General features: G+C 46.7%; 1 protein-coding gene and 1 long non-coding RNA gene across 3 annotated transcripts in view; both read right to left on the reverse strand.

Annotated features, from left to right (window-relative positions):
* Positions 1 to 5,177: 5,177 nt before the first annotated feature.
* LOC114236605 (uncharacterized) lies at positions 5,178 to 11,840 on the reverse strand. Its single transcript, XR_003622517.2, has 2 exons — positions 10,918 to 11,840; positions 5,178 to 10,286 (listed from the first exon to the last, which is right to left on the reverse strand). It is a non-coding gene; the product is annotated as an uncharacterized LOC114236605 (long non-coding RNA).
* Positions 11,841 to 14,474: 2,634 nt separating this feature from the next.
* WDR11 (WD repeat domain 11) overlaps positions 14,475 to 19,822 on the reverse strand; it is a 54,446-nt gene continuing 49,098 nt past the window's right edge. For both annotated transcript variants that reach the window (XM_057530974.1, XM_057530973.1), the window contains exons 24-29: positions 19,346 to 19,441; positions 18,667 to 18,832; positions 18,053 to 18,150; positions 17,464 to 17,609; positions 16,611 to 16,691; positions 14,475 to 15,415 (exon numbers count right to left, since the gene is read on the reverse strand). In XM_057530974.1, coding sequence (XP_057386957.1) covers positions 15,259 to 15,415; positions 16,611 to 16,691; positions 17,464 to 17,609; positions 18,053 to 18,150; positions 18,667 to 18,832; positions 19,346 to 19,441 — 744 coding nt within the window. In that variant the 3' untranslated portion in view covers positions 14,475 to 15,258. The remainder of the gene's footprint in view (positions 15,416 to 16,610; positions 16,692 to 17,463; positions 17,610 to 18,052; positions 18,151 to 18,666; positions 18,833 to 19,345; positions 19,442 to 19,822) is intronic.

Below are 19,822 nucleotides of genomic sequence, written 5' to 3' on the forward strand. Positions count from 1 at the left end.
AGTGTGAAGACACGTCTTATGAAGGAGGTGGTCCCGAGTGCTATGGGAGAGGGAAGGATGCCTCAAAACAAACCTTCCCAGGTGGGGTACAAGGGAAACCCAGAGAAAAGACATCACAGAGGTTGAGCATTGGTGGGCTGATTCTTTTTACCATTAGAATTTAAACATGACTTTTATTATGGGACGATTTTTTATTGTTAAACCTTTTTAAAATATAGATAATACAGTGAACATCTTAAACCACCGACAATCCCATCATGTAGATGTAACCACTGACAAGAGTTTGCTCTAGAGCCTTCTGAATATTTTTACGTCTATCTACACGATATATATATTATACTATACTATACTATACTAGCCACCATACTATATTGTTTGGTGATTTGCTTTTTAAATGAACAATTTACCGGGGCATTCTTTTTTACTGCCTGCTGTTTGTGTGTGAACACCACTCTGCTAGTACTTGGCTGTTTCAGGTGCATCCAATGCTTCTTTCATTCTGATACCCATCAGGTTGTCTCCCCGCCCGCAAGTGTACCCCGAACACGTCAAACCACTGGGAGGGATTTTCTTATTAAAGATGTGGTAACTTTAAGAAACAGTGGCAGTGTTGTACGGCTTACTGTGGGAAAATCATTACAGAGATAATGATCCCCCAAGGGCAGGGGAGCACAAAATATGGATCTGGGAGCTCCAGGCAAGAGGGGGGAGAATAGTGTGGGCTCTGCACGGGCAGAGACTGGGAGGGTAGGGGCAGGGAGACAGCAGTGTGTGGGGAACCGCACTGGGAAAAGCAGAGCCTGATTGGAAGGGGAGCAGAGAGCTGGGGGCTGAAGCGCTCACTGCCCACTCACCTCTCTGAACAGACACTTGAGGGGTCAACGTCAGTAACAAGGACCAAAGGCTTCTTCCCACAGGCTGCCAATCAGCAGCAGAGCCATGTGTCCACTCTGTGCCCTAGACCAGACATGGCCCTGGGACTCAGCCTCTGAGGGTGACAGAGCCTTCCACCGAGGTTCTGGTGACAGCAAGGCAGGAGCGAGGGAGGAAAATAGCTCCCAGTGTGAGGGTCTGCTTGAAGCAGCATGGGGTTATCCGCTGGGGGTGCAGAGGGCAGGTAAAGAACTAGGACACAAAGAGACGTCTGGGGACAGGAGAAAGCTCAGAAAAGCAACATATGCCTGTGCACTGCACTTCACAAACTATTAGCTGCTCGCAGAATTTTGCATCAGTATCAGCATGATGACTGTGTTAAGAGTAGGGAAATTCAGATCACATAGCAAAGCGCTCCAGCAAGTGACAGAGGAAAGACCCACCCTGGGGCTTTCCCCTGTCTCTGAAGGCTCCAGAGAGTGGGCCAAGATGTCTGTGAAGAGGTGGATGCACCCCTATGCTGAGAAGACGGTTCCTTCTAAGCCGTCGGGGTCTTTGATGAAAGGAGTAGCCATCAGGGCACATCAGCTCTTCGTTGGCATCACTCTGATAAGAGAATAGCAGAGGGATAAGCAAGTAAACTCAGTCCTGACTGCACATTAAAATCACTCGGGGTGCTACGCAAACCTCGATGCTCAGACCCCAACTCTTGAGACTCCAACTGAACAAGGCTGTGTGGTTATATGAATTTATTTAAAAAGTTCACACACACTAATCAGGTGACCTGGAGTGAGGCAGAACTGTCTGGGACTCTACTCTCAGAGCCCGAGGGCATCCAGGAGGGGCCCTCGATAGTTCAGGGAGACCATGGTGCTCCAAAGAGTTGGATATCTTTTAGCTTTCTTTGCCTATTAACATAGTGAGGCTAATAAATGAAGTGTGATGCTGATGCTTTCTTATTTTTATGACCATGGAAGTCACAAACTATTGGCACAAGAGCTGATTTTGGCCCAGAGATGTATTTTCTTGGGCATGAACTGGCTTTTTTTAAATTTGAGCCAACATTTAAACATCTGGATATTTCATGTAGTTATTTCGACTTGCAGCTCCTTTTGAAAGATCAAAAGATCTGACACTTGGTGCCCCAATGGCACTGTTTCTGTGCCAACAGGCAGCTGGTGCTGAGTAGTGGCTACTGCCTTCTTTCCTGAGCCTGTAGCCATGGGACCCCCTTGCGCAGGGTGGGCTTCAGCACTGCACCCCAACAGTCTTACTGGCACTTATGACCGACTTTCTGATTTGTTCTGGATCCTCTGGATCCCAGTCATCTGTAAAAGAAAAAGTTCTGGTCCATCTGAACCTAATCTGTACTAAAATCAAGCAACACAAATCGAGCTGCTCACAGCCCTTTGTGCAACACCAGAAATATGGGTACATTTCATTCTGTCCCAGGAAGCAGCCAAACAATACTAACCAACTAGTCAAAAATACAGCAACACTGTGTTTCCATTTTTAAAATATCATAACCACAAACACATCTAGAGAAAAAAAGCTGTTGACCTGGACGTTATGGGTCATTTCCAAGTTCCCTGTTGTACACTGTGTTTGTTCCTTTGCTCACTGGTGCAAGGCAAGCGTTATCAAAAGCAATGGAAGATTTGACAGTGACTTGCTTTCTCTGGCTGAACTGGGGGGAGAGTGCCTTCTGTGGCATTTACAGTGCACACTGCAGCCCTTAGACCATGCAGGTGAGAAACCAGGGCTGCTGAGTCTTACCTTTTTCTTCAAGAAGTGGCCAAAATGTTTTTTCCTGGGTGTATACATGGTGACAGAGAGGCTGAGAACCAAAGTGAAGCTTTCAGTAGACAGGGAGGATTGAGGGACCCTGAAAGGCTTGGTATACTCTAAAAATAAGAGTAAACCAGAGATAGACCAGCCCTCACAAGGGTCAAAACCCAGTTTGAATCATGTCATTTCCCAGCTGGATTAAGGTAACCTGAGATTGCTAGTGCACCGAGCTTAGCTGCCTGCAAAACCTAACTGAGTCCTCTCTCGAGAAAGCAGCCCCATCCAGAGCTTCAATTTCTATCTAAATTTTTTAATATAGAATATCTGACAATCAAAAGTATCAGGCATATTCAAAGGTGTGTCAATAAGTCTGAAAACTGGCTTCTCCATGGAAACAGCAGAGGCTGGGAGACAATGGAATATCTTCAAAGTGCTTAAATAATTGCCAACCTAGACTATCCACTGAAAATAACCTTAAAACATGGAGATCAGAGATGACCGTTTAAGCTGGTAATGGGTACATAGGGGTTAATTACATTATTTTCTCTACTTTTATCTGTTTAAAATTTCATAAAAGAAATGAAAACAAAATAGAGTTAAGATGAGCAAAAGCTGAGAGAAGTCATTACTAGTAGACATGTACTAAGGAAAATACTGAACAGTGTTCTTCAGGCAGAGGGAAAATGACCCCAGATGGCAGCTTGGTGATGCAGGAAAGACAGAGGAGCATTGGAAATGGATAATAATGTGGGCAAGTCTAAGTGGAGACTGACTGCATAAAATAACAATTATTATGTCTGGAGGGCAGTTGAGCTACACGCGGAATTAAAATACATAATAACAGTAGCCCATAAGACAGAAGAGGGATAAACGAAATGAGAACGTTCTAAGGTCCTTTTCACTATGTGGAAACTGGTAAAAGTCCCCATTTATGTTAGACTTTCATAATAAAGATGAATGTTGTAATCCCCTAGATAATTATGAAATAAATAGAAAAGAATATATAAGCAACAAGATAACAGTGGGGAAATGGAATATTTAAAAATCCTAATCTAAAAGAAGACCAGGAAAGAGGGGGAAAGACATAAAATAGATAGGAAAATTTGAAAGCAAATAATAAAGATAGCAGACTTAAACAGAAGCACATTCAGTAACACCATTATATGTAAATGGTCTAAGACTCCAAATGAAAGGCAGAGTGAATAAAAAACAAAACCCGTGGGCTTCCCTGGTGGCACGGTGGTTGAGAGTCTGCCTGCTAATGCAGGGGACACGGGTTCGAGCCCTGGTCTGGGAAGATTCCACATGCCACGGAGCAGCTGGGCCCGTGAGCCACGATTACTGAGCCTGCGCGTCTGGAGCCTGTGCTCTGCAACAAGAGAGGCCGCGACAATGAGAGGCCCGCGCACCGCGATGAAGAGTGGCCCCTGCTTGCCGCAACTAGAGAAAGCCCTCGCACAGAAACGAAGACCCAACACAGCCATAAATAAATAAATAAATAAAGGAGTTCCTAAAAAAAACAAAACCCAACTATATGGTACTTAGGAGGGATAGCCTTTCTATATAAAGACACAGAAGGCTAAACATAACACAATACAAGCACAAGGGAAAAGAAGAACAATGCAACTGTGCTAATATCAAACACTAGACAGTGAGACAAGAAGCAAAGAGCACACGAACCAGTGGTATGTGGACCTGATGGCGTTGTCATTGCAGTAACCTCAGCTTCTAGTAAAGACATGGCCTGTGAAGGTCCTGGCCCCTGATTCACCATGAAGACGCAGGTTCATGGAAACTTGGAGGTGCCTGGCACTGTAGAAAAGCCAGAGATGCTGGCAGGGTAGGGCTGGGGTGGGGTGGGAGGGAGGCTGGTCCTGCTTTCCCAGGGCCAGCCCAGCATGGGAGGCTGGCCAGTGAAGGGTACTTTACTATGTAGAGTGATAGGATGTGTGGGCCTCAGAGATGGGGCCCCTGCTCTGGGTTGTGGGGAAGGGAGGCCTCAGATGGGAGAGAATGCTCAGCCTTGAGGACATGTAGATGCTCTCCAGGCAGATGAGACAGGAAAGGCGTCCCGGACAGCAAGGGCAAAGCTGTAACGATGTCGCGTGATCAGAAACCACAAGCGTTTCGGGTTGATTGCATTGTGGGGTGCAAAGAGCAGATGCTGAGCGAGAAGGGGGGCCTGGGCCTGGGTGATGGAGGGCCTTTCACGCCATTTAAAAGTGAACTTGAGCCTAGGGGGATCAGTGACAGTTACACTGATTTATGGGGAAAAGTGGAGGGGCAAAGTGGTTTTTTAAAACCACTTTCTCTTTTTGAAAGAGAAAGCTCCAGTAGCAGAGAAGGAAGGGAGGGACATCTTCATTGTTGTAGCTCAACAAACCACAATCAGCTGAAAGCAAGCAGAACCCGTGATCAAACAAGTTTGGGAACCTTGAATACCATGTCCTTTGCTTGGAGGGACACAACTTGTATCTGACATATTAAAAGCCCTGAGAAGGTCTGCAGTACAGAAATTTGTTTAACTATATTTATTTTGGCAGTTCGCAAACTTATTTGACTATGATGTTTAAAAATTTTTACTAATATTTTGCAGGACATTACAGTTCTGAGGAACACATATTGGGATAAATTGACTAAAGGTATTCTTGGTTTCAGAAGCCTGGAAAGTTAAAACCACAGAGAATCCCCAACTCTGGAATCTTCCCCAAGCCAGAATCATGGGTCTGGATGGCTTTGACTACCAAGTGGGACTTCCCTGGGCTGTGGGTTCTGGAATTGCTGTTGTCCATGGTTCTGCCTGATCAGCAGAGGGCAGTGGAAAGAAATGCCAGCAAAGCATCATGAGGGCTGCTGAAAAGAGGCAGTCGGGAACAGAAAGCAGGGAGCCTGGTTATGTCAGTCTGGTTGACAATGAAATTTCTAGGTCCAGAAGTGCAACTGCAAACCATTCCTTTCTTTCTGGAAAAGTGGGTTCTTCCCTGACAAAGCAGATTCAGTAAAACAAATGCAGGCTGAAGGCCTCCTCCAGCCCAGCCAGAAAAGAATGGGGGAATGGAGTCAGAATTCTTACGGTTCTGGGTGAAGCAGGGGGACGTCAGCCCTACAACTTGAAGTCCCTGAGGAATTCCGTGTCCTCCTTTTTGCTCAGTGCAGGTGTCTTAGTTTGCCAGGACTGTCGTAACAAATGACCACAAACTTGGTGGCTTGAAACAACAGAAATTTGTTCTCTTGAGGTTCTGGAAGCCAGATGTCTGAAATCAGTGTTGGTAAGGCCATGCTTTTTCTTCAGGTTCCAGGGAAGAATCCTCCCTTCTGCTTCCCAGCTTCTGTGCTTCCAGAGAGCCTCAGCGTCCATGGCTGGCAGCTACGTCACTCCGATCCCCACGTCTGTCTTCACATGGCCCTCTTCCCTCTGTGTGTCCTCTCCTCTTCCTAGAAAGACACCGTCATTGTTTGATGATATCATCTCAAGGTCTTGACTAATTATATCTGCAAAGACCCTATTTTCAAATAAGGTCACATTCGGAGGTTCCAGGTGGACATGAATTGCAGGCGGGACAACATTCAAGCCCCTACAGGGAGGCCAGCAACTCCCAGCAGCCTCCAGCAGGTGTTCCAGCACCCTCACCCTTGGCAGAGGCTGACGTGTGTGTCCATGGGGCTCTTTCTGGGTGGATTTGGGTTTGATCATGGCCTGAAGGTCTGGGAGCTCAGAGGCTGGGCTGCAGCCCTGAAACTCACCAGGCATCACTGTTACTCTGTGAAAAGCCAGAGCCCCTCACCCCTCAGAAAGCAATCCCATGCATATTCCTAGCCCAGCAGGCTGAGGCATGAATGGCTGGAATCTTGGGGGAATCGAGTTTGGCCCAAAAATTTGAGTGGGCAGAGTCCAGTAGCAATGGAACTTGAATGTTTTCCTTTGTCTTTTTGCTCTTTTAATCTGCCGCTGTGTCCTTGACGTTGTGAGCTGGTTCTGTTTCTAGAAGTGGCTGGAGACTCCATAATTCACCTTGGGGATGGACTCTCTTTGTTGCTGGACAAAGTGGGTCCAGGGGTCCTGGAGAGCATTGCAAGGATACTGTTCCTTCACCAGGCCCTGAGGATTGGAAGCAGATAAGGGGAGAGGCTCCCCACTATTGGCAGCTACAAATTTACACAGGGTCCCAGGAGAGGAGAAGGCAATGAGATCACAGCCCTCTCACTGGGGTTCAGAGCTAGAAGAGCCTAAATGTGGGCAGGAAATGAGAACAGGGCGCCTGAGAGGCCATGAATCAGAAGGGGGTTGTTTGGATTGGGGACCTGGGCTTTGGGCATAAGAACTGATTGTGGGCAGGGCAGCATCCGTTGTCCAGCTCTTTCCTGGCCTGGTGCTCCTGGTGCCCTGCCTACGCCTTGGGGAGCTGGCCGCCTGGGTGTGAGTCTGAGTCAGGAGTCCAGGTGCCTGGTGCCCAGGCTGGATTCACAGACCTGTATGTGCTGGACAGAGAATCCCAGGAAGAGACAGGGCAGGTAGGTGCCCCCAAGTCATCACAATTCAGAAAAAAATCACGTCAGAGATTCATCCCAGGTGCCAAACCATGTTGTATGAGCTTTACATCACTTATTTTATCCCCTCAACAACCCTGAGTGGTTAAGTATAATGTGTGATCCCCATTTGGCAGGCGACTAAACTGAGGCTGAGAGAGGCATAGCTTGATGCCTGTTGCATACAGCTCGTGAGCGATGGAGCTGGGATTCTGACCAGGCGGTTTGGTTCAGGGTCCAGGTTCTCGCCCACTACACTGCACTGCTGCGGCCATGTGAGGGGGCCTCTGGAGTCATCTTGCCGTCACCTAAAGCCCATTCTGGTGGTGGGACCTACGAGAAATACAAGGGACAGCCTGGAAAGTAGTGAGTGCCCTGTCACGGGAGGTGTGCAAGCAGAGGCAGGATGCGGCTTGGAAGGGACTGTGGCAAGGCTGGCTTCCCACCCTGGGGACCTGAGAAACGAAACGGAAAGAAAGCTGTGGTGGCATGAATTATTCAGAAACTCGAAAGGGCTAAGAAATTGCATTAAAGGTGTTGTGTTCTTGGGGTCATTTTTCTTCGGTTTGTTTTTTGGTTTAAGTGTTTTTGTTTTTTTCCTCCCCATGAAACTTCTAGACCTGGAGGAAACTGTTTGATGATCTAAATCCCAGCTTCACGTATATAAAAGAGTTAGTTTCTCTCTGGGAAAAGACGTTAAATCCTTTTGCTTCAACTGAGGTCAGATCAGAGCAGAGCAGATCTGTTCAGGGAGAGCCCTGAGGCTTGTTCTGGGAAGGAGTCATCTCCGTGGTTCAGGGGCTAGCTTACTGCAAGGCTCAGACCCCTGGGTCACCCATGGTCCCTTGGCGCCGAGTGTCCCAGAAATCCTGTTGGGAGTGTGGAGTCATTGCTTTGTCCTCTTGGAGTGACATCCTATACCCAGCAGGTCCCTGTGCATGTCAGGTGACTGCTGACTCTAGCCCTCCATGGGATGCTCAGAGACAGCAGGGGGATAAGGGAGGGAGGGAGGGGAGAGGGAGAGGAAAGAGGGAAGACGGGTGCTCCTCTTCAAGCATGTTTAGCTATTGCTGGTTGAAACACAGTTAAACAGGATTCTTCATTACAGGACTTTTCAGAGCCTTTAAAGTATCAATATGCATTGTGAATCTCCACAAGGTGACTTTAGAATGTCTTGTTTTCCCAAATTATTTGATCCCCCACCCTTTTTAATAGACTTTTTTTTGGAGCTCCCCACCTCAGCTGCTTTTTTTCCTGAGGAATAACCTGTGGGACTAGCAAGCTTCCTTGGCATTTTCTTTTGGAAGAAATAACCTTAAACCATCATCTCTGTATTAGAACCTTTTCTTTCCACAAATATTTATGGAGTCCTTACAGTAAGGTCACCAGGTAGAGGCTCTGGGGAGATCTCAGCAAAGGACTCATCTCTCCCTCGGTTTACCGAGTTCAGTTCAGAACCCAGAGCTGGGCTTTTCATGGGTGCTCAAGGATGGGGCACAGCGCCCCTTCCCTCCTTCCCCAGGGGCCAATTGTGCAGCTCCGGGCCAGACCCAGCGAAGGAGGGCCCTTTGAAGTCCCCCTCCCTCCTCCCTCGCCTGCTTCTCGGACTCCAAGGCCGCTCCAATACGTCCTGGTAGGAAGCTGTTGCAGGGGTCAGGGCTGAGGGGCGCTGCAAGCCTGACCGAGTGATGAGACATCTCTCTGGCTGTGGACGTGGCCCAGCAGTAACTGCCCCAGTGAAGCGGGGGAGGGGCTACAGGGCTGCGGGGAGGCGAGAAGGCGCTGAGGGCAGAACCGGATCTGAAGGCTGGGACCGTGGCTCTCATCACCGACAAGTGCGTGTTATGGGGGAACCCTTACTCCCTGCCCCCCAGCTTCCTCCACCCCCTCCAGTAGAGAGTGGATACTGGCTTTTCCGGACAGGTTGCCTCTTAGTATCTGCAGATTTCAGAAAAGAAAAAACAATGAACATCATTTTCCTCTCTCAAAAGTGCTTCTTTCTGTATTCATCAACTACAGCAGAGGATGTTGTTAGACTGACACTCCAGTTAGTAAGTTTTCAGAGAATTGCATTTAAATAAGACATCATGTGCATTTGCTAAAGGAAATGAGATGTGATGAGAAAAAGATGCGTGAGGAGGCTTGTCCTGCCACCCAGTCCCAGGGGACATATCCAACATTGCTGAAAAATGGAACCATTTGCTGGTGTTGGTTCTAGGTCTGTTTTCACGGCCACACCTTTCTTTGCGCTTTTCATCTGCCTGGACCGGCTGGGCTCATTCCTGCCCATCCTTCAGGGCCACGCTGACACTGCCTCCCCAGGAGGCCCCAGGGAGTCGCCTGCTCCCTGGCCTTTCTGAACCCCACGGCACCTGCTGTGCGCCTTTCCTGGTCTGTCTTCCACTGTTCGCCGTGTGTCCTTTCACGGCCACTCCCGGTAGATTCTGTTCAGTCCTTCCGCTGTCGGGGGTGAACGTCCCCTCGTGCCCAGGGCTGCTCTTCACTTCTCTACTCCATCCCAGCCTCACCCAGCTGTAGGGAAGTGCCTCCCACAGAAGGTGGTAGCTCAGTCCACGCTCGGAGCTTGGTGGTTCCCACGGGTAAGGACAGGGCAGGGGGTGGGGAGGCAGCAGAGGGCGGGGGTGGGGCAAGGTGATGTGAGTCTCAGGCAGCAGGAGACCTGCTGCGTATGGGGGAGACGGTCAGGGAGGAACTGCTGGAAGTGGATGGAGCAGGTGTCTGGAGATGCCTCATGGAGAGAAGATGGTCCACCCTGGATCCAGATCAAGTTCTTTCTACTCAGAACAAGTTTTCCACGATGCCAGAGTGGGCGACGGATGTTAGGGATGCCGAGAGTCACTTTCTGTCTTCCTTTTCTCTCCCTTCCTCCCAGCCTTGTTCTAATCCCAGCTCCTGCTGGTCTGTGTCTCACAAGCAAGACTCCTCGTCCTCAATGAAAGCTGACAATCTCACCCATCTTCCCATGAGCAGCGACGCAGACAGAACACACAAGTTCCTGAATAACTTCTAAGGACTTGGGCATCCTCTAGACTGATGAGCCCTCCCATCTGTCATCCGTCATCTTTCTCTCAACCACCCTGGAAGGCAGGCAATATTATCCCCCTCTTACAAAGGAGGCTCAGGTGACAGCTTGCCCAAGGTCAGGCAGCTAGATGGCAGGGACATGCCATCCCGAGGCCACGCTTTCCTCTTTGTTCCACACCTTGGGCACTGGTGTTCAGAACCACTGCTGAGCAGGTTTGCAAAAGCAAAAAGCAAAACCCAAGGCTCGGCTGACAGTTGCCCTGCTAGCCAGTGTGGCGCCCGCAGACCCTCTGCAACGTGCAGTGGCATTGCCAAGAGCACAAACTTAAATCAGATTCTTAAGATCCCTTGAATTAACTAATGCTAGACTCTTGCTAGAACACTATCCTCTAGGACAGCTTTCCAGCTGCTTCACGGGACACGGTCTATTCTTCTTGTCCTACTCTTGACAGATATTAGCAACTTCAGACATGCAAGGGCCTATCGTTCAATTACATTCCCGATGCGCACTCGAGACCACTGGGAAGTGAACTTAATCCACAGAACTAAATTTTGTTGTTGGACAGATGGTTCTTAAGAAAACGATCCGAATCATTTCCCCCCAAATCAGCCTTTAAGAAATCTCGTTTCTCAGGCCTTCCTCCTTCCCTCCCTCCCTCCCACAATGTATCTGTGCCAACTTACGGTTTGCCGGTTTCCTCCTCAGTTGAGCTTTTCCATTTGATTATGCTGCAGGCTTATCCATCCTCCCCTTTTGATAACCGTTCCACTTCCTGGCTCATCCATATGGGATTACACGAAGCCCGAGTCATCAGTTGCTGAGACTTCCCCCACCCAGGGTTTCTGTCCAGAGACATCTGTACCCTGTGAACTCATGTCAGCAACAGTTAACACCTACCACGGGCTTAGGGTGTAACGATTTTTCATCTTCCACCCTGCCTGAAGCATGAAAGCTCTAGACGGTAGAATGTCAAAATATTGGAATAAAATGAGGTCTTACTATAGCAGAACACGTTAGGAGGTGTCTGGAGTAAGACTGAGATTTGCTTAAAATTGCTGATAATGAAACAGCTCTTAGATATAAATTTTCTATCATCTGCTGATGTCATCTATCATCGACTGATGACGTATATATACCATCTATTTATCTCAGAACTGTCAGAAATAAGACTAAGGTCAGCCCGGGTGATACATGTCGTACGTAGTTTCCTAGACCCACTGCCATGGGAATTGGGGCCCATAAAGGAGCCGGATGCGATAACACTTATAACAACATCTTTCTAAAAAGAGGTAAGTTCTAGTGTACCTAGTCAGAGAAGGATCACTGATCTGTACCCAGAAAGACACTGGACATCTGAAATTTCATCTCAAGTTGGCATTATGGACCTAGAGTAGGAGTGGGTAAACTTTTTCCTGTAAAGGGCCAGACAGTACATATTTTAGGTTTTTTAGGACATAGAGTATCTGTTGCAAATACTCAAATCTGTTGAATGCTACGGACACTGAACAAATGGTCATGGTTGTTGCAGTAAAACTTTGTTTACAAAACAGGCAGGTCTGCAGGCCGCACTCTGCAGCCCTTCATCTCGAGGAAGTCACGGAACGGGGGACCCTTCCCGTGCAGCCTACCCACCCACCCCCACTCCCCGCCAGCCTGCACTGCTGCCCCACATCAGCCCACCTGACTTCAGTTTCAAGAAGACAGTCAACACGAGAGAAAACTGACCCAAGCAACGTTTTTAAGGCAGTGACTGAGGAATATCTTTTTATCTGATCTTAAAGTCTTAACTAATTTGTTCAATCTTTCTGAAGCAGTACATCACAGGGTTTTTAACAGCCTTCTTGCCTAACTGCACTTGGCTTTGCTAAAAATAAATATGGAAGATGGAAAAGCTAAATATCAACCCAAATCACCTATGGAACCTAGAATGTCTTTCCTTCTCTTGTACTTAGGACAGTTACTTTCACCTTGACTAAGTCATATTTCTCAATGTCACTGAAAAAAATAAGGAGGGTCGGTGGTGTTTAGTTGGCCTTTTTAGGTTTGAGAGCCAAATGCTGAGGCAAAATGCCTGCAGGGACTCATCTGAGAGCCGCAGTCACTGAAAATCTGAGTGGGAGAGAAGTGGGGCCTTCATGGCATTATTCTGCATGGGCCTGGCATGGCTGATGGAGCAAACACATGCAAGGAGCCTTTAAGGACAAGAAAGGCAAGCGGGGCAATCTGCCCATCTGAGTGCCCTTTGGGCCTGCCCAGCTAATTGGATTCCAGCAGTTCTCAGGAGAACTGCATTCCTAAAGCCCAGCTCCTTCGCTTTTCTTCTTTTAAAACACCAGCAAACTTCAAGTATAACCAATTAAAAATCCCTTTACATTTTAATTGAGAGACTTCTTTCATTCACAAGTTGCTTTGAGTCAGTCAAATCAATTACAAGATGGGAGCAGAAGCTTTTGTTCTTCTAAAATAGATCCCAAAGAAATAGAGCCCTACTGGCTCAGAGAATATTCTAACTTGTCTGTCATTTCTGCCTTGCAGAATTCTTTTATTCTAGCATGACTACAAGTTTGTACCTGAACACTTTACTTCAATCATGAAGTGCTGCCAAGGAGAATGAAATACTGTGGGTGACCCCGAGCTGAGGATTCACTGAAACCTAATACTGTCTTCATGTAAGATGAAATCTCCAGGCAATAAATAGTCGAGAGAGGACCTGTTTTCATATCGAGGTGAGGTCTATTCTGTAGAGAATTTCTGATTAGTTGCATCTGGGAGGGACATGAAGCTTGTACTGATGCTGCTCTGATATCTATTTTAGAAGAACAAAAGGTTCTGCTCCCACCTTCAAAGCTATGGAAATAACTAAAGCACGAGTGCGGGCAGGCCGAGAGCATGCCACCACCCGCAGAACAATTAGTAACCGAACAGGAAAAAGGTAACGGTGAGCGACAGGAAATGGCTCCGCGACAGCAGCCAGAGGAGTGGTCTCACACGGGGCTTCCCTTGCGCAGAAGCCCCTGCCCACCAGACCAGGTTTCTCCCCTCCACCCAGGCTTCCTTCATTGCCAAGGGAAGGGCCAAGGGCCTGACAAGCACACCTGTGGGGATTTGCACAGGGAGACACCTGCTGACCTGAAGTCACGGTCACTCTCCTTCCCAATTCCCGCTGCTTGTGTCACCCTAGGAAGCCTCCTTTGCTAATGCATTGATAACACAATGTGCTTAAAGACCTTCCGTGAAAAGGCAAGCTGAGGTTCAGAAAGACTGACTGTGAATGTGATTCACCTACCCTTGAATTCGAATGCTCACCAGAGGGGCGTGGAGCACAGTTTCAGCTTTCAGCCCACAAGGTCACGGGGAAAGGGAAGTCCGGGTTCTGTTCACAACGGGACTTTGAGTTGTATCTTGACACAGACTGGCTGCCATCCTGACCAGCCGGTCTGTGACATGTTCCAGGCTCTCGGGCCTCTCTGCTCAGCGGCTGCTGCTGAGCTGCGCCTGGTCCTCTCCTCCATTCCCACAATCAGGCAACAGCTCACTGCCTATTTGCCGGACTCCAACCCAAAGCACATTTAATTTTCAAGATGCCCTATGCTGGAATTTCTTCTTTTTTCTCTCTGCTTACTAAGGCCAGCATTCTTTTCTCCTTTAGCTAGTTGACGGTTGAATTAATAAAGTCTATCCTGACAATCATTTAACTAATAAACAATATAAAGAGAGCTGGGTTTGCCCATGGCCTTCAAAAATTCTATGTAACCTACCTAGGCAAAGAAAGGGCAAGAAGGTTAGCCAATCACAGGACCAATGAATGGGTCCTGGGCTTCTTCTAGGACATTTAGCCAAAACACTGGCCTGGGAACAAGCATTCCCGGGACAGGCTCTTCCTCTCCATGGATCTCAGTTCCTTGTCTGATGGGGCAGACTGGTTGATATCTAAGGGGAGAGACTACGATTTTATCTAAAAACACCTCCTGGTGGGTGTTACGATACGTGCCACCGTGGACGTCCAGGAGGAGAAGACAGGAAGGCCATTTCCTCACCTCTGAGAGCCACAAGCCGAGCCCTGTCCACCCAGGAACTCAGAGGCAGCTCTATATTGCGGGCCCGAGTTCCCGCAGCCCAGGTTCTCTGGATTCAGCAAAGCGGCTTGGATGCTGGAGGGCCGGCAGCTCGACCGACTCCTGAGGCGCCAGCCCAGCACCCAGCCTGGTGCACAGCAGCTCAGAGAACACAAAGGCCGGGCTGGGATGAAGTCCCCTTTTATTTATCATTTCTGTAAATTATACACATTTAAATTTTTAGCAATAATTTACGACAGTCACATCTCATATAGTTCAGTCACTGGAAGAAAACAAAGACTATTAAAGAACAGCGCCTTCGGGGGGTGGGGTACTGTAACGCATCCCAGGAGTTAAAATCCAAATACACAAGACTCCACACACTGGACAAACTATAAAGCGGACAATTTCTCTATGCGCCTATGAACCTGCAATTACAAAACTTAGCAACTGCCTAAGTCAGGAAATCAACAGTTCTGTTTTCAAGGTAAGAAAACCAGGAATGCTATGGTAAGTCACCTTTACTGCTTAAATGTTTCTGCTCTGTTTGTACCTGGAATGACTGTATATAAACACAGGCAAAGCACAGATTTCAGAACAGGTCTCACAAACTCCTTTTACTATAGATTTAAATCTAGTCAATGAGAAAAGCAATTCAGTTGCTTGGATCTTAACTCTAAAAAAAATTAAAAGTGTTTCCAGGGACTCTTAAAACTGTCTCCAAAGTATAAAATGTTATACTTTCAAAATCTGAAGCGCTCCCACCTTCCTCTGAGAGAAACACAGGTCCTAGAACCCGCTCCTGACAGTGTGAATGTTCACACGCTGCTGTGCACAGGTAGTGAAACGGCCCACGAGGACCCCGGCAGGGACGGCGTCCGCATGAGCCTGGGCTGTGGCCGTCCACAGCCAGACCAAGGCCCCGGCCGACTGCTCGCGAGGCCGGGTGCCCCGGTACATGCTGACCTGTCACTCTTCAGTCACTTCTTGCTTGGGGAACTCCAGCTCATTCAATAAATCTTTGCCAGCTGCTCCAGCTTTTGAAGCAAAAAAAAACGCTCCCTGTTTAAAACCGAGGTTCTTCAAACTTCGGGCATAATCCGCATATATAGCAGAGATGAGTTTCTGTAAACCACAGTTAAGGAAAAGAAGGGCAAAAAGGGCTCCACCAGCTTCCCACAGGCCAGAAACAATGACCAGCTCTGCCGGAGTGTCCACGGGAGGGCAGCACGGGAGAAGCACAGGCACCTCTTCCCTGGGGGAGGGCAACTCCCGGCGGGGGAGGCGATGTTTCAATGTGTCATGTCCCTGCACTTGCACCAACTGAGCCCAGAGCTTGTCCTTCTACAAGACCCAACTAACATCCTCCCGGATTCTCCAAGGTCTAAATGCACTTAACGACTGGAGAAAGGAGGATGACAGAAGTGAAACTCACATGCATACCCTCATGCCGTCTGAAAGTCGGAGAGGCTGTGGTTTAAGGGGCAGATGAGTTTCACTGAGCGGTTCTATTTACAAAGCCTGCCCCAAGGCAAGAGCTCCAGATAGCTGGGTGTTGGGATTTTAGACAGCCCTGTTCCACTGTGTTCTGATATCCAAAATGGCTCCTTCAAACTAGAGCCAACTTCCCCCAGTGCCTAGATATATGACACTGAGTTGTTTAATTTTCTATAAAAAATATACAGAAAATCAAAACCATGACATGCAGAAATGAGGCCACAGTGTAACAATTCAAGAAAAAGTGCCATGATATAACAACAAGGCCTCTGCAAACACAAGGACCTGAGACTTGGATTCTCAAGCTCATTCTTTTCAAAGAAACACATGTGACTCAAGCGACGTGTAGAAGAACTGAAATGCTCCTGGTCATACGTGGACCACAGTGACCTGCCTGCATGACACGTCTCTCTGAAGTGCTGCTGTGTCTTGTTCCATGTTAGACTGTCCCTATGGATAACAGCAAGTCTTTCTTTTTATTCTATTCCAGTATGCATTTATTCCAGTAGCAGCCTCCTATACCTTTCCTAAACTAGTCTTCCTCTATCTTCTTTTTAAGTTCAAACAAAACATTACAAAATTCGGGCTCCCTCCCCTTTACAGCCCTTCCTGACGCTCCGTCTATCTCACAGCTGATGCCGGTGGTGCAACAACCTTCTTTCTGATTCTGTCTCTCTCGTTTCTCCCTCTTTCCTGGCTCTGGAGGGTCAGAATACAGATCTTTCTCGATAGACTAGTTCTTCCCCGGCAGCACAACTGAGAAGATTCTAAAACCCGCTCACGGCATCCGCTCCTCCTCAGCACACATGTCCCGGCAAAGGATATCTGTGTCCTCGCTGACTTCAATCGCACCGTACTTGAGACAAGCTTCCACAAACAAGGCTGCTCTGTCGAAGTACCTCATGCTGCTCAACAGAACACGAGTTAGGTGCTATAATTTACGGTATCTGAGAGGAGAACGATCCCAGGGCGTGTTTCTATGTAAAGACTTGTACACACTCTCCCCGGAAGCCCGAGTGCCGCGTAAGTCGCACCAGCACCGTTCTCAGCCCCGGCTTAGAGGAAAGGAAGGGAGAATTCTCACGCCCCAACCCCCCGCTCTTTTTTATTAATACTTAAAAAAAGTTTGTGAAATCACTGAATTCCACAGAAATCTACAGAGGTAGGACAAGGATCCACGTACCCATTGCCCAGATTTAACAAGTAAGCTTTTGCAGTATCTGCCTCAACCTACCTCCCTTAGTTTTTAAATAAATAAAATGTCCTATAACAAGTGATGAGTATTAATTACCCTTCAAGGTTCTCAGAGGGGACACCTCCAACTCGCCACCCTTTCTTCACCCTTCCTACTGCCTTCTAGCCTTCATCTCAGTTGTTCTACTCAAAGATGAATTGTCCCCAATTCTCTGAAGACTTTTTTAATATTCTTTTTAAACAGGTACCTGTTAGGTGTGACTAGCATATTGGTAGGAAAATAACACAGTTCCTAGACCAAATGAAGAATTAATAAACATAGACTGTTCCATCCCTTTAGGTTTCTTTTTTAAATAAACCTAAAATGTATGCTTCTCCCTTCACTCCCAACACCGAGGACTACCATTGACCCGGCAGAGCCTCACGACAGCGTAAGGTGGTTAATCCCGGGTGGTCCTGACCAGGCGTGGACACTGGGTGTACCTGTGAAGCGTCTCAGCCACGCTGGAAAAGCAGCCCAGGGAGAGGAGGACCAGGAGGGCCTTTGACTTCTGGTTCACTTGAGGGGAGCAAAGGTGGTCAACCCACCGCTTTAAAACATCAGCGCACTCTTCTGAATTTAAACGGACCTGGGAGAGATGCCCACGTTAAAAACAAAGACATCCTGCACTATAGAAGGAAAAAAGAATTTAATTGAAATGGGATCTGTACCTATGAAACAAAGCTCGGCTCTGCTTTATTACACACCCCCTGATGCTGCAGCATCATGACCAGCAGTGACGGGGACCCACACCTTCGGGACCGACAGGCCTGGCAACACCTCTGGGCTGTAGTCTGGGCTCACACCCCAGTAGGGAGAGGAGGCAGCTGCTTTCACTTAATTGCTACAAATGCAACCTCCAACTTGCAATAAGAAATGTAATTTATACTCAAAGAACAAGAGGATGAAAGTTGCAAGAAAATATTCGCAAAGCCGCTTTGCAGCCACAAAAATGCTTCTAAATCTTGAGTCAAACGTTCAAGACTGAACTTTCTATCCCAAATGTTCAAGGCACCTACTAGAATCACCTACTTTGGCAAGCCACGCTGCCCGGCTCCACTCGCCATAGGTCTGCAGGTAGCGGCAGGCATCTGCAGCTTTGTCTATCAGGCAGAGCAACTGAACACCCTCTGGAAGACAAAATAGCAGCTCCGCAAGTGACACTGGAGCTGTCTCTCTGACGAGTCACTAAAGGGTAAAATCACCATTTGACTTCATCTGCTCTTGGACATTTTATACCTACCTATTGGAGACATTACTGGCTTAAATTTTAAAATAAAATATTAAAATAGGGCTTTACAATGTTACCACTCAAATGACCAGGGTTGGAAGTACAAACACAGTCCAGAAAACAAACAAGTAAAGCCTACCTCACTCACTGGTTTTCAGCATTTAGGGTGCCCAGGTTTATCCAATTTATGCCTATTGTCTTGGCAATTATTAATAGTGCCCCATTTACTCTTTAAAAAGCACTCTGGTCTAGATGTTTAAATTATATGGTCATCTTATAAACTGCTAGCAATAATCTTTCTAGTTTTCTCCAGTGTATATAAAAAAGAAAGAAATATCCCTAATAACCAATTACTTTCCAGGAGTGGGTCTGATTTTCCAGAGTATTGACGAATGTACCCAAAAACATGACTTACCTGCCAATTTCCCATTGGCAATCATATTAGTTGCCACAAGCTTAATGGTGCTCTGGGAGGGGCCTGACGAGGTGACAGTTGTGACCAAGCAGGCTTTCAGTGAATCACAGTAATAATGCTGGTTATCTGCGCTTGTTTCCAATAGCAACTGCACAGCTCTGTCTGTCTAATAAGAGAAACAGTTCTTCTAATTACAAGGCCATTTTCCTCCAACATAACCTTTTAAAATTCATAATTTGGAACACTGAAGTTTTCAGCTTAAAGAGAACTTTTCTCAAAAATGTTCGTGAACACTTTGTTTACGTATATACAAGTTGAACAAAAGTACAACACTGCTTCTTTAGGACAAATGTAAAACCACATTCTGGTTTATACAGGTGCTTATGTAAGCTTTGCGCCAGTCAATTCAAAGACACAAAAGCAAAACAAAACAAAACTAGTTAGGCCTCATGTGACATTATGGAAGCCAAAATTACAAGCTGGTTAACCATATACCTTTGCCTTCTCAGAATGTTTGTTGGTCTTATTTTGAAAGAAAGCATAAATTTATACTTATACTTTTATACTTTTAGGGAAACACTATAGTGTATGTGTGTGTGTGTGGTATAAGTAATGCTGTAAATTACTAATCAACTAGGAACTCCCTGAAACATGAAAAGAGTTATAAAAATTGACATACTTGACCCAAGAGAAGTAGCTGGTCTGTACATTTCCTGGTATGATCATAAGTTGACCGTTTCACCTCCTGGAGATTAACCCTTTCCAGCTGAAATTTCTAGAAATTTCAGAAATTTTCAAAAAAAAAAAGAGAGAAAATTGAGGCTGGATTTTAAAACTTTTTAATTATTTAAATTATACTTAAAGTCATTCTAGTAAACATTACTTTGACTTCTGAGGTTATTAATCAGCTTCATAGAAATCTAACAATTTAATAAGAATCTAAGAAGAAAAAATGTTGAAATGTATTATAATCTGTATGCAAGTTTGCCTGCTTACAGAAACTTGCACTTCAGTAGAGCTGGAAGAAAAATCCCTATGTGTAATTTAGTACTCTACTGGAGGTTAAAAAAATTATTAAACTACCTTTATATATATAGAACAGCAAATTCAAACCAAGTAAATTATTTGTTATTTATAGAAAATTTAAATGAACCAA

Source organism: Balaenoptera acutorostrata, chromosome 16 (genome assembly GCF_949987535.1).
Source record: "Balaenoptera acutorostrata chromosome 16, mBalAcu1.1, whole genome shotgun sequence".
NCBI lineage: Eukaryota > Metazoa > Chordata > Mammalia > Artiodactyla > Balaenopteridae > Balaenoptera > Balaenoptera acutorostrata.